Raw genomic sequence first — 14,640 nt, 5'->3', positions numbered from 1 at the left:
GGATCCCCTGGTCGCCTGGGGGCCCCTGATCGCCTGAGGGCCGCTGGTCACCTAGAGGGCCCCTGGTCGCCTGGGGGGCCCTGGTAGCCGGGGGCCTGGTCGCATGGGGCCCCCTGGTCGCATGGGGGCCCCCTGATTGCCTGGGGCCCCCTGATCGCTTTGGGGACCTGATCGCATTGGCCCTTGGTCGCCTGGAGGGCCCTGGTCGCCTGGGGCAGTGGGGCCCCTAGTCATCTGGAGGACCTGGTCGCCTGGGAACCCCTGGTCGACTGGGGGCCCCTGGTCGTCTGAAAGTACGCTTATCACCTGATTGATCCCAAATCATCTAAGTGGCTACTGGCTACTGGATATAAGTAGTGACTGGAGTAGGCACTCATCTGAAGGAGCCAATATCTTTCACAGTGCCGGAGATATCACAGAAAAACAAAAAGGCTAAACTGAATACCCCCAACCTTGGCCCCAAAGGCGTCATTGGCTAACACAGGGATGTGGGTCGATTTGCAATCGCATTTCCTCCTAAGTCCTATTCCTCCAATTAACCCTCGCCGGACCTATTGGTTTTCTGTATACGCGCCGGCCGAGGGGGGGGGGCGGGTACGACCCCCCCTCGCCGTTTCGCCCCTGGTGGAGCTAGCGCGTCGCGGAAAAAACGAGCGTGTGCGCCGTTACGAGACGCAGAGATTGGTACCCGATTTTAAGGTCCTAGGTCAACCGGTGACCTCTGAGGTCAGGTCAAGTGCCCCAGGGTACGGTTCAGTTTTTGGTGAATAACTTCGCAAAAAACGGCCGCAGAGCCGCGATTTTGGCAGCATCGTGTTCGCCTCGCTCAGGCGCGTCGAATGATATACTTTTTGTCCGGGTCAGGTCAACTTTGGGTGTTGACCTCAGGTCAAGGTCAGGTCAGCACCCCCAGGTCACGAAGTTGGTCGAAAGAGGTCATATCGCATATCATTCGATTTGGCAGGTCTTCCTGAGTCCATTGGTGGCTTTCTCGACTCGCTAGCTCAATTTGATCAAGAGTTATTGACGAAAAACTAATATGACCTTGATGACGTCATAAATGACGTCACGCAAGGTTAACATTGCAAAAGTGACGCATCTAACCTTGCAAGGAGTGCATCAAATCACGATTCTGTGTGCTTGAGATAGTTGGAGATCGTTCCCGGCGCCAGAATAGCAGTTTTCATTTTTCCCCATTGACTTATAATGGTGAGGTCACGAAAATGACCTGACCTCATATGACCTTTAGGAAAAATCCGAGATATACAAGTTGTGAGACTCATAATGGATACTAGATCCTGCAAGTTTCATTTCCCTGTGACATCTCCTCTGGCAGTGAGGGCGTTGCGAAGTTGCGACATCTGAAGACCGTGCAGAGGTTCACTTATGACGTCATAGGTCAGTGACCTGACCTGACCCAAAAATGCGGTTGGTGTCAAAAGATGCGGCTTGGATCAAAGGTCAGGTATGCCAAGTTTCAGCTCTCTATCGCCAGCGTGTTCGGAGCTATCGCGAAAAAACCCTATGGGGGGGGGGGGGCGGCACCCGCCCCCCCCCCTCGGCCGGCGAGGGTTAATACAGTGTCCCAGAATTACCCAAGCATTTATTTTCTGGCTAAAAGTACAATTGCGCTCGTTTCCTAGTGAAACATATAATAACCGCGTTTACATAGGGCTACTAGGGTAACTGTGGGGAAAACGCACCCCTGGGTTAAACGCCTCCCCTAAAAAAATCGTATTTCTTATCGACGGATAGGTGTTTTATCCTGTCTTTCAGAACAGTCAGCTGCTTGTTTACGTAGGTCTCTATTTCCGGTTCTGAGTCTTGAGGAGCAGCGTGGGTAGGTGCTGATGTTGGTTTTGGATGTTGTTTTTGTTGTTTTTGCAGAAGATTCCTAATATTTTGATGCCCTCTCTATATCACAAACCTTGCTATTGTGCACATCACTCAAAACTGCGTTTTATTGTCATTCTGTTGAATATATTATGCTGCGGCGTTAGTGGCGCGTTTTTTGTCAATATTTTGTTGACCGGAAATGGAGTGGATGGGGCAAGACGCCTACTCGATGCATGGGGCAAGACGCCCCCAGTTTTCTGAAAGGGGGGCGTTTTGCACGGTGGTGAGAGTGCAGGGTAGCGCCCTGTAGGTCGGGGCCGAAAAGGCCTCTCCCTGTCCTTTTTTGCTGATATATCCTAAACGACTGCAGATATCGTCACCAAACTTTCAGGACTCCTCCGGGCATTCATTTTACACATTGCAACAAAATTTTATTCCAAAGGCTATGATAGGTTGACCACAAATGACGTCAGAACGACGTCAAGTTCTGCCATGTTCATCATTTTCTGTTGATAGATGGGGTGGGGGCGCTTTGCACATGGGTGTGGGCGTATTACCCAGGGTATGGGGCAAAACGCCCTTTTGCAAGGGTATGCGAAAACCTTTTTGGGGGGTTAAATACCACACGCAGGTGTCTTTTCTTGGTCTCAAAACGTAGTAAAAAGAATGAGCTACATGATGGTGCCCAAAGGTTTAAGTAATCTGTGTTGGGTTGAGTGTCAGAAGGGTTCGCGCTTAAGGGGGGCGTTTTTGACCTATTCACCCTATGCATTTCAGACCCCATGAGACCCTACTTTTCGGCGATAATTTCTTCAATTTTTGTCCAATTAGCTTGAAATTTTGGCAAACGATATTTCAGCTCAAGCGCCAATTTTTGTCAATATGGTCTCTTAACAAAATATCAAAATTTAGAGCACTTGTCGTTGGCTCGTAATGTTAATCAGTTTTTGCACCCGGATAGAGGCTCGCTCGCTACCGCACCGGATTGGATAGGAGCGCTGGCCAATCACGTTGCGCCGGGCCCAACTAAACTCCGCCCACTGGCCGTGACCGGGATGGGTCTATGCCGCTTCAGTCGGTGTCAGCACCGCGGAGAGGTCGGAGCGGGACCACATACTGGAGACAAGTGGAAGCTGGCAAAGTTGTTTCGGGACGAAAGCCAAAAAAAATTATCTGTTTGAGGGCATTTGGTATCCTCTTCACCTTATTTTGGTATTTAAACATCGAACCAGCTCAGAATATTCAGAATGATCAAAATCAAGGTAGGATCTATTGGAACGGAACAGGCCCTATGAAGGGAAGAGGGATAGACTCTTGGACTCTGAACATTTATTTAAGCCGGAGTTGCACCTATCTCATCGTCAGGTTGGGTCAGGTCACTACCCGATTACCTATAAGATCATGTGTAAGCCTGTGCTTAACCCAAAAATATTGATATATTTGGCAGTGCCAACAAATGTTTCTTAGGAAGGCGCATAAAGCAACAAAGTAGGCTGAAGAGTTCGGGCACGGCCGAAGCCGATTGCCTGGGGCATCGCTCCAGCGAAACGACCGTATTCGTGATTCGTGAAGCGGTGCGGGGCGCCGGGTGGGGCAGAAGTGTAATGTGTCGTATGGTAGAAATGGCCTTTATCGCGGTATCATGTGTGTGTTATATTGTTAAGACGTGCACAAAAAGAAATAGCAATGTGGCAGGCGGACATTGGGCACTACACGAGAACGATCATCAATAAACTCGTATCTTTTTTGTAAAACTTAAGTAACAGTAGGTATGTCCTCAATGGTGAGGAAACTATCTCTAGGCTTTTACTTTTCATGTTTGCATTTCAACACACAAGCTCTGGGGGCAAAGTTAGTCTGGCGACCTCCTCAACCTAAGTCGATGATCAAATGGATTAGTCCTGATTCTGAAGGTGTTCAATGCTTAGTTACACCGGGATGATATAAATCGATCACGCCGGCATACATTCGTAATCAAATTTCATATATCAAACACATAAATTGCATCATGTTAATGGTGATTCTGTTTTGCAATTTTGACGTAGTCTGACGCGATAGGTACATAATCTTACGCAATCATTTGAAATCAACAGCGTCTTTTATGCGCGTTTTTCACAAGCCCCGAATCTTGTGTGGAAATATAATTTTTTTGTGACTGAACAAGGTGTACGTACATTTGTGATAGATACAATTAGTCGAGGGCTTCAGCTGGTGCGTTACTTATGCGCGCTATTTAGCTCATTCGATGAAATTACGGCTGCAACGCCAACTGCACGGCAGCTACGGTCCATGCGAGCCGCCCCGGTGCGACAGCTACTGCCCCGCCCGCTCCACGCAGTCGACTGACCGGCCAAGGTCACTACCCCGTCCGCCGGGAGGGCGGAGCTTAATGGTCACGTGTTTGTGACGTCACACCTACGCACGGATAGCCTCTACTCCACTGACGGATTTACGGAGCCGATTTTAACATTACGAGGCAACGACAAGTACCCTAAAATTTGATATTTTGTTAAGAGACCATATTGGCGAAAATTGGCGCTTGAGCTGAAATGTGCATTGTGAAAATTTGAAGCAAATTGAACAAATATTGAACAAATTATCGCCAAAAATTAGGGTCTCATGGGGTCTGAAATGCATAGTAGTTGCCAGATAGTGGAATTCCGATAACGAGACATTTATTCCCCACTGTTATATTATATACCTACATATCCGGAATTGGAGGATGTTCCTGCGGTCCTCAATTAACCTGCGGCTAATTGAGGCGCTCGCTCATAAAATGCCGTGCGTTTCATGCACACTCCTCAAGCAAAAATATTTTTACTTTCCAATTTTCCACATTTTCTCCAGGCTTAGACCGTTACAGAGATCGTTTTAATTGACTTTGATGAAGTTGAACGCGAGAAATCACAACCAAATGCTACATTAGGTTGTAAAGAACTGAATTGCGTTTTCCCACACACGTGGCGTTTTCTCACCTAAGTCTGCAGGAGAGACCGGACCCACTATGTATGCCCCCCCCCCCCCCCACCATCGAAAGGTTCTTCATGACTCCCGGGGGCCCCCGGGGAACCTGGGGGGCCCTATACACTGTGGGGGGCCCCTTCGAAAGCAGGTGGCCCCCTCCTGGGCGAAATCCTGGGTACGTGCCTGCTCTGTACCTATAATCTATATACACTCAATATACCCTGCCTATATACGGTGCCGTGCCTGATGTAACTCGTGAATAGTGCATCATTGAAAACCTTATGGAGGGCACAGTTCCAAGAACATGAACGTATTCCTTCAGACAAGGCTGCTCTTATCGTTCTTTCCTTTGGCAGTCCAAGTGCACGACAAGAAAAAAGTTCCCTACCGGCTACCAACAATTGTTTTTGTTGTCCCTTTTTCACCCTCTCCCAATGTAACTTGCCTACAACATTATCTCGTGACTCGCTGTTGTCGATGTTTAGACCGCATAACCGTTACGCCCTGACGTCCAACCGTAATATTATCTCGAAAATCCGCCAGTCCCCGGCTGGATTGGGCTTTTAACTGGGTAACGACTTCATTTGAGCTCATTTCCACGAGTACCAGGAGACGTAGGAAGTCGTGTCTCGATTATGTCATTGTCAGATACGCAGGTGGATTTTTATCTTTCTACTCCCGTGCTGCCTTTTAACGAGGGTTATGCCTATCGGAGGTGCATGCTAACAGCTCGGGTGATCCCGCAGTGACCGACGTTTGGTGACCGGTGACCGCCATCTGGTGACGGTGAACCGCCATCTGGTGACCGTGGACCGTCGTCTCCGGGTGACCACTGACCAGTGACCACCGTCTCTGGGTAACCGCTGACCGCCGTCTGGTGACCGTGGACCGTCGTCTGGTGACCGTGAACCGCCGTCTGGTGACCGGTGACCGCCGTCTCCGAGTGACAAGTGACCATGGACTGGTGATTGCAGACTCCTGGCGAATAGTGACCAGTGACCGTCGTCTCCGGGTTACCAGTGACCGCCATCTGGTGACAGCGGACCACCGTTTGGTGACCGCTGACCGCCGTTTGGTGACCGCTGACCGCCGGCTGGTGACCGTGGACCGGTGACCGCGGACCGCCATCTCTGTCTCTGAGTGACCTTGCAGTGCGGACGGCTGTCGCCGGGCCCAGATTGGCACCGGTCGGGCAGCGAATGTCGGGGTCGACGCGCCCCAGTCCGCCCCGTCTGTGTTATGTCTGCCGGCGCCGCGGCGGCGCACCGGCGCGTCTGCTGAGCGGCCGGCTCGGGTGCCGCCGCGCTCGGCTTCCGCCGCCGGCTCCGACGGGAGGTGCGTGCCGTCTCCGGTTTCTTCCGTCGGCGGCGGCGTTCCTGAATCATGCGCTATAAGCGTCCCAGTCGGCGCGTGCGCGCTAGGGCCGGCCGCGCCGTCGGCGGCGCCGGAGGAGGCTGCGACGGACGGTCGCTGCCGACGGTGTCGCCTCTGTGCTGTCCGATTGGCCATCATGAGCGACGCAGGAGCGGTGCGCGCGGGATCGCCGGACCAGAACATGCAGGTGAGGCTGAGTACCTGAGGATGGCCGGACGGGCTCCCTGTCCTGTGCAGGGAGGCGGTGAGCGCACTGGGGGAGAGCGCCGCGGGAGCGAGCGTCCGACGCCGCGGTTCGGGCGGTGCTCACGTGTGCGAGGAGCTCGTGCGCTCTGTGCCTTGAGCTCGCCCATAGCGCCTGCAGTCTGCCGCTGCCGGTGCCCCTGGTCCGGTAGACCACAGGCCTCCCTCCATGTCACACCTCCCCAGGGGCGCGTCGCGCCGACCTCTGGGTGTCGGTCGGCCGTGGCGCAGGCGGCTGTCTGTTTGGCCGGTGAGCGCCCGGGTCTATTTGGGCCGCCGGTTCCCCGAACGGGCGCCGGGAGCGGCCGCGACGAGGACGTTGACCCGCGATGTTTTGACTGCATCCCCGGCAAACATTTGCAGCCGCGCGTTCCGATGGACGACGGATGGCTTCGGTCTGTCAAAATACTGAGCCGGGTAGTGCGGTGGCACTCCCGTCCCGTGTTCAGCGCATGTGGGCCCTTCACCAGGTGCCTTGCAAAAGCCTTTGTCCCTGGTGCTGACCGGAGCTAACTTTCTTTGTCTATGAGTTGTGACCTTGTGTTACCTTGCTGCCCTTGAACCCTTCAGGTCAGGACTAGGGCGACCAGGGCAGTTTCATGTCCTATGTTGTTGTTTTTTTGCTGAAGTTATTAAACAGAGGACCTCGACTTTTCGGTCTTTGACATGGCCTCAGAGTCCACCACAGGTTGACCTGAAACCCCAGAGTTTTGTATCAATCGTTCTGTCCTGCATGTCTGCAGTTGCAACGACGCACAGGCTCTTTTCTGTAACGAAGCTTAAGCTCAAGCTATATAAACCCTCGAGCTCAACAAGGGACGAAACGGTGATAGATGGTACACCGCAACGGCGATAGAGAAGCCTCTGGATTATGGCAGAATTGAAATTTATGCGAATTTGCATATGAATACTTATGCCAGTACATTTACCCAGCACGAACATAACTCGGTACGTGCTGAGGTTAGTCGAGACTATTTAAAGCCAACATTCAGTAAGCGAATTTAACCCGCGCCCCAGTGGGGTCTGCGTATAACACGCCCTACTGGGGGGGGGGGGGGGGCTATTCATAGCCCTCCCTCCTAACTCCGAAATTACTGGGCCGATCGTCAAAATTCAAACGGCGTCTGATAGCCCCGGAAAAACTGTCGAGCGAAACCTAATTTCATTGACCTCGAGGTCACCGATGACGTCACAGGTCAGGTTAAAGTAAAAATTATTAGCATTTTGGCTTCTTCACGTTTTGGGCTCTGGCCGCCGTCTTACAAGTCAGATCAGGCTCATTTTTGGTTCGCACACTCGTGAACAGATGCTCTAGATACTCTGAGGGTACCAAACTTGTACTTTGATTTTCAGGTCAAGGTCAGGTCATCACAGGTCACGAAAATATTATATCATCCGTCGGTCACGTGACACATGTTTTATGGTCCATTTAGGCCAAAAATTTCGAATTTGATGTCGTCTGTGTCATTCGAGGTCATTTTGAGTCAAATTTAGCTTAGGTCAGGTCACTTTCAGGTCAAAAAGTTCAAATTTTGAAGTTAAAATTGTTCAACAAAGGTGTCTATTGGATGCAGTTTGAGCTCAGGAACACGATGGTGCTATTTAGTTTGGCGTACGATGTCAAATTCGTGCTGAAAACAGAAAAATTGATTTGAAAAATTAATAATTGTTAATTTTTTGCAATAATGCGTATAACTTGGCCATTTTTGAAGATATTTAGCTAAAACTTGCTAGAGTTAGTCATAATATTGTGTTCTATCACATATATTCCGGTTTTTTTCGAAAAGTCAAAATTTTTTTGAAAATGTAAAATTATAAATTTAGAATTTTATTATATAAAATTTTCGAAATTTTCAAAATTTCGAAAATCCGAGATAGCAGTTTGATAGCGCAGTCTATTCTGAGTCCTCTCATGCAAAGGAATTGGATCTAGCTTAAAAACTGAGCTCTTGGGAGCGATTGCCGTGGTTCAATGTTTTGCGTCGAAATCGGCCGAACATGACGTCACTCTGACGTCATTTCCGGCCGACCTATGGTAGGTACTAAGTTCAAAGTTTGACACAAGGTGTCAAATTGATGCAGCCGAAGGTACTGAAAGTTTGGCGTCGATACGTCAAGCGGTTTGGAAGTTATTGCAGAAAAACGGGAGGGAGGGGGCTATAAATAGCCCCCCCAGTGCAGTGGGGCGCGGGTTAACCTTCCAGGCGGTGGGGGGCATTTTTTGCCCCCCCCCCCCTTTAGTTTTTTCAATATATCTCGAGAACCGCTGCGCCGATCGTCACCAAACTTTCAGTACCCTCCCGGGAGCAGCTAGCGCACATGGTGACCAAAAATTTTTCCAAAGGCTATGATAGGTTGGCCGCTAATGACGTCAGAGTGACGTCATTTTTGCCATTTTCGACCCAAAAAAAGGTTTCGCGGGAAGAGCTGTCAGGCCTACAGCTTTAGAGATACAGAAAAATAATTTAGACATAAAAGGTGTGGAATCAAGAGGGCTACAAAACTGCTGTTTCTGTTTTTCGAATTTTTTGGATTTTGACCCCCAAAAATCAAAAAATAGATTTTTTGAAAATAATAGCCAAAAAATCCAAAAAGTTTTTTGAATTTCGAAAAAACCGGAATATATGTGATAGTCCCTACCGCCTTCTTCTACATACCAAATTTGAGATCGATACCTCTTTTTTGGCCAAGTTAGAGCGAAAAAAGTGTTCAAAATTGATGACGTCAAATTTTCAAACTCAATTTTTAGCAATTCTAGACCTCGTAGCGCAAAACAAAGACCACCATTAGACTCCCCGTGACGAGCTGCATCGAATCGATACCCATTTTATGCAAAAATATCAACTTTGAAATTTGACCTTTTTTGACCTGACCTTGACCTGACCTCCACCAGAAAGTGACCTTAACCGTACCTGATGGTCTTATAACCAACACCATTGAGTTGGAAATTGGCCATAAAACATGCATCGCATAACCTTAGTAAAGTTGGGCTCATGTGGTGACCCTTGGTGACCTTTGGTGACCTGACCTGTGACCTGACCTGGTATGACCAGTGACCTCTAATAGCAACATATGTACTAGACAACTGACGCCTTATCGCTGATTTTCGACAAAAAGCGTTTTACTCGGTGTTATAGCGCTTTCCCTAGAAGCCCCGTGAACGGTGAAACATTTTATCTTTGACCTGACCTGTGACGTCATCGGTGACCCCGAGGTCAATGAAATTTGGTTTCCTTGGACAAATTTGACAGGGCTATCGAACGCCGTTTGAATTTTCCGGATCCGTCCAGTAGTTTCGGAGATACGGGGGGGGGCAAAAAAGTGCCCCCCCCCCCACCGCGCGGAAGGTGGCTGGTAGGCCCACCGCCTGCCGGGTTAAAGTGCATAATTCGAGGCGGCTTGACACAAACATAATGTCATGGAAGTTTTCGCTTGATCACTCCGACGAAGTATTATATGCATTACATTACCATGTATTTGAAACCACAATTCGGCATGTGAGGTAATGTCCGGACCTTTGAGGTTACTCGTTAATAACTTAGACGTTGACATTGGGTTCCAGTTGCTATATCTACGATGTTACGGGCTGATTATCAAAGACTGTTTGCCTTGTTACGATGGAACTGTCAGATTTCTGTCGTTCCATGAGACCCGGTCTGGCTTGGACTCGGGTCCAGTCTAGCTCCACTGACTGCTAACACGGGTTCGTAGGGCTGGTGTCTGGCACATGTCCGGCTCAGGACGATAAGTGTGGAAGCGAGCGCCGGTTTATATATAGACATTTGCAGCGAGGTGAGAGGCGCGGCGCTGTAACTGAAGCTGTCGGCGGGTCACCCGACCCGGCCGCGGGCTGTCCTCGCGGGCCGTGACGGCCGCGTCTGTGGGTCGCCTGTGTGCCGCCGGGCCGGGAGGTGCCCTGCCAGCCGTCTCGGGAGCTGCCGGGCCGGGCTGGCTCCCATCTGTCGGCCGATGAGTCGCCGGCCGGCTCGTCGGTGTCGGGTTCTCCGTACGGACGGCGTGTGACGGCACCGCCGAGAGACGCGAAACTGTAGCCGGCGGACGGCGGGCGTGGATCAGCGGGGCCCGGCCGCCGCGCCGCCGCCGGACTGCAGTGTCTGCCGAGCCTCCCGTGGGAGAGGGCCGCGCGGGGCGGCGCCGTGCGCGCCCGAGAGCCGGGACACGGGGAGGTGCCGTCCGTGCGTCCGAGGCTGTCCAGAGACTGGAGGGAGACACTGACCGGCGGCCGAGAAGGTAAGGTGGCGAGACTGTGTGGATATGGTGTGAGGACTATACCGAGGTTCGGTCGTTTCGGACAATAGGGGTATTGGCGGTATTGGTGGTTCCCTTTTACGCATGCTTAGAGCTTCAACGAGACGCGCTTCGCCAGGTTGTTATTGACGAAGGAGCTGTCGCGGATTAGGGATGTCGATATCGCCCACTGTTTTCAGCGGGCGACCTTCCCGGTCACAAAAGAACCGGTATTTGTTCGCCTCCTGTGACCTCGTCATGTCGTGTGCCATCTGGCGAGGATTTCTCTAAAACTATATCTGCCGTGTGGAACTGCATTGACGTGACGCTTCTTGGAGCACGTCTGGATGATGTTTTCATTGTACCTATCATTTTCATCCGTGTTTGTGTTTCCATTCGCCTTCTCGGACTTCCAGCCACGTACGCTTCTTATTCTCTCCTCATGTGATTGTGTTTCTTGTCAGTCGCAGTTACATCGGCTATGGATTATATGAGCTGGAGGGAAGAGAGGAAAGACCAACCGTCGCCTCACGCCTCTCGAGGCGTTGGCACCACTGCATGGGTATAGTCTTACTAGCTCTGTCTCAGCGTCCTGTGAATTGTGATCTGCCTAGTGCCTGCACGGGCCGCGATCCGACTCAGGCGTCCCGAGGACCCCGGAGGACCCCGGACCGCGCCGGGTCATCAGGTGCGCTGGCAACGCGAGCCGCCGGCCGGTGACACGGGCCGCTGAGCGCGTCCGTGTGAGCCGGCGGTGTCAGTGTCACCGGAGCCGGGTGATGTCATCGGCACGTCCCGCGCGGCCCGGCCGTCCGGGTCGGGTCACTGCCGCGGGCCGAGCGGCCTCCGTGCCCCTGACTCGGCCGTCTCAGGACGGTGGCTCTCTCCGGCTCGACCTGCCTCGGTCAGTCGGTCGTCCAGTAACTCGGGTCGGTGGCTTCCAGGTCAAGTGAACTAGCACCGGTGCATAGTGGACCCAGGCAGGGAGAGTCCTAACAAAGCTGATCCTTCTGTCCCTTCCTGAGGAGTTCCTTGTCAATTAGTGCTGCTGACAGATCAATATTTTCCGATATGCCATGGTGACTAGTTAGCAGGGCTGCGGAGTCGATGGATTTTCGGCGACTCCGACTCCGACTCCGACTCCGGCTTTCAAAAACCAGCTCCGACTCCGACTCCGACTCCGGGCAGAATTGTCGACTCCGACCGACTCCAACTCCCGACTCCGACTCCGCAGACCTAGCAGGGCTGCGGAGTCGACAGATTTTCGGTGACTCCGACTCCGACATGTCCGTGAAGTTGGCGACGTCGCCAGCGACTTTTCCAGCGACGAGCACCGATTTTAGCCAAAACCTCGTCCAAGGTCAATTGGACCATGAGGATCACGAAAATCGAACCCATTCACCCCTAAACCTTGACCTTCAAGGTCAAATTCAAGGTCAAAGGACGGGGAACTGAAAAAGTGCCACTAAATATTGTCCGATCTTCAAAATTTTGGCACCAAAATGTAGCGCGTGCAAAGTTCTAGCCGCACATCGAAAACCATTTTCATCAAGGTCAAACTTCAAGGTCAAATTCAAGGTCAAAGGACGGGGAACTGAAAAAGTGCCACTAAATATTGTCCGATCTTCAAAATTTTGGCACCAAAATGTAGCGCGTGCAAAGTTGTAGCCGCACATCGAAAACCATTTTCATCAAGGTCAAACTTCAAGGTCAAATTCAAGGTCAAAGGACGGGGAACTGAAAAAGTGCCACTAAATATTGTCCGATCTTCAAAATTTTGGCACCAAAATGTAGCGCGTGCAAAGTTCTAGCCGCACATCGAAAACCATTTTCATCAAGGTCAAACTTCAAGGTCAAATTCAAGGTCAAAGGACGGGGAACTGAAAAAGTGCCACTAAATATTGTCCGATTTTCAAAATTTTGGCACCAAAATGTAGCGGGTGCAAAGTTCTAGCCGCACATCGAAAACCATTTTCATCAAGGTCAAACTTCAAGGTCAAATTCAAGGTCAAAGGACGGGGAACTGAAAAAGTGCCACTAAATATTGTCCGATCTTCAAAATTTTGGCACCAAAATGTAGCGCGTGCAAAGTTGTAGCCGCACATCGAAAACCATTTTCATCAAGGTCAAACTTCAAGGTCAAATTCAAGGTCAAAGGACGGGGAACTAAAAAAGTGCCACTAAATATTGTCCGATCTTCAAAATTTTGGCACCAAAATGTAGCGCGTGCAAAGTTGTAGCCGCACATTGAAAACCATTTTCATCAAGGTCAAACTTCAAGGTCAAATTCAAGGTCAAAGGACGGGGAACTGAAAAAGTGCCACTAAATATTGTCCGATCTTCAAAATTTTGGCACCAAAATGTAGCGCGTGCAAAGTTCTAGCCGCACATCAAAAATCATTTTCATCAAGGTCAAACTTCAAGGTCAAATTCAAGTTCAAAGGACGGGGAACTGAAAAAGTACCACTAAATATTGTCCGATCTTCAAAATTTTGGCACCAAAATGTAGCGCGTGCAAAGTTGTAGCCGCACATTGAAAACCATTTTCGTCAAGGTCAAACTTCAAAGTCAAATTCAAGGTCAAAGGACGGGGAACTTTAAAAATGCTACGTCACCAGCGACTTTTCCAGCGACTAGCACCGATTTTAGCCAAAACCTCGTCCAAGGTCAATTGGACCATGAGGATCACGAAAATCGAACCCATTCACCCCTAAACCTTGACCTTCAAGGTCAAACTCAAGGTCAAAGGACGGGGAACTGTAAAAGTGCCACTAAATATTGTCCGATCTTCAAAATTTTGGCACCAAAATGTAGCGCGTGCAAAGTTCTAGCCGCACATCGAAAACCATTTTCATCAAGGTCAAACTTCAAGGTCAAATTCAAGGTCAAAAGACGGGGAACTGAAAAAGTGCCACTAAATATTGTCCGATCTTCAAAATTTTGGCACCAAAATGTAGCGCGTGCAAAGTTCTAGCCGCAAATCGAAAACCATTTTCATCAAGGTCAAACTTCAAGGTCAAATTCAAGGTCAAAGGACGGGGAACTGAAAAAGTGCCACTAAATATTGTCCGATCTTCAAAATTTTGGCACCAAAATGTAGCGCGTGCAAAGTTCTAGCCGCACATCGAAAACCATTTTCATCAAGGTCAAACTTCAAGGTCAAATTCAAGGTCAAAGGACGGGGAACTGAAAAAGTGCCACTAAATATTGTCCGATCTTCAAAATTTTGGCACCAAAATGTAGCGCGTGCAAAGTTCTAGCCGCACATCGAAAACCATTTTCATCAAGGTCAAACTTCAAGGTCAAATTCAAGGTCAAAGGACGGGGAACTGAAAAAGTGCCACTAAATATTGTCCGATCTTCAAAATTTTGGCACCAAAATGTAGCGCGTGCAAAGTTGTAGCCGCACATCGAAAACCATTTTCATCAAGGTCAAACTTCAAGGTCAAATTCAAGGTCAAAGGACGGGGAACTGAAAAAGTGCCACTAAATATTGTCCGATCTTCAAAATTTTGGCACCAAAATGTAGCGCGTGCAAAGTTCTAGCCGCACATCGAAAACCATTTTCATCAAGGTCAAACTTCAAGGTCAAATTCAAGGTCAAAGGACGGGGAACTGAAAAAGTGCCACTAAATATTGTCCGATCTTCAAAATTTTGGCACCAAAATGTAGCGCGTGCAAAGTTGTAGCCGCACATCGAAAACCATTTTCATCAAGGTCAAACTTCAAGGTCAAATTCAAGGTCAAAGGACGGGGAACTGAAAAAGTGCCACTAAATATTGTCCGATCTTCAAAATTTTGGCACCAAAATGTAGCGCGTGCAAAGTTCTAGCCGCACATCGAAAACCATTTTCATCAAGGTCAAACTTCAAGGTCAAATTCAAGGTCAAAGGACGGGGAACTGAAAAAGTGCCACTAAATATTGTCCGATCTTCAAAATTTTGGCACCAAAATGTAGCGCGTGCAAAGTTGTAG

General features: G+C 49.8%; 1 protein-coding gene across 1 annotated transcript in view; it reads left to right on the top strand.

Moving 5' to 3' along the window:
* The first annotated feature begins 5,936 nt into the window (after positions 1–5,936).
* The window catches only part of LOC122381635 (sine oculis-binding protein homolog A-like), a 43,746-nt gene continuing 35,042 nt past the window's right edge, over positions 5,937–14,640 (top strand). The window contains exon 1 of the mRNA XM_043366033.1: positions 5,937–6,361. Coding sequence (XP_043221968.1) covers positions 6,311–6,361 — 51 coding nt within the window. The 5' untranslated portion in view covers positions 5,937–6,310. The remainder of the gene's footprint in view (positions 6,362–14,640) is intronic.

This window comes from Amphibalanus amphitrite, unplaced genomic scaffold, assembly GCF_019059575.1.
Source record: "Amphibalanus amphitrite isolate SeventyFive unplaced genomic scaffold, NRLGWU_Aamphi_draft 000123F_arrow, whole genome shotgun sequence".
NCBI lineage: Eukaryota > Metazoa > Arthropoda > Thecostraca > Balanomorpha > Balanidae > Amphibalanus > Amphibalanus amphitrite.
Note: the sequence above shows the minus strand (reverse complement) of the source record. Positions and strands in the feature narration are given on the sequence as shown.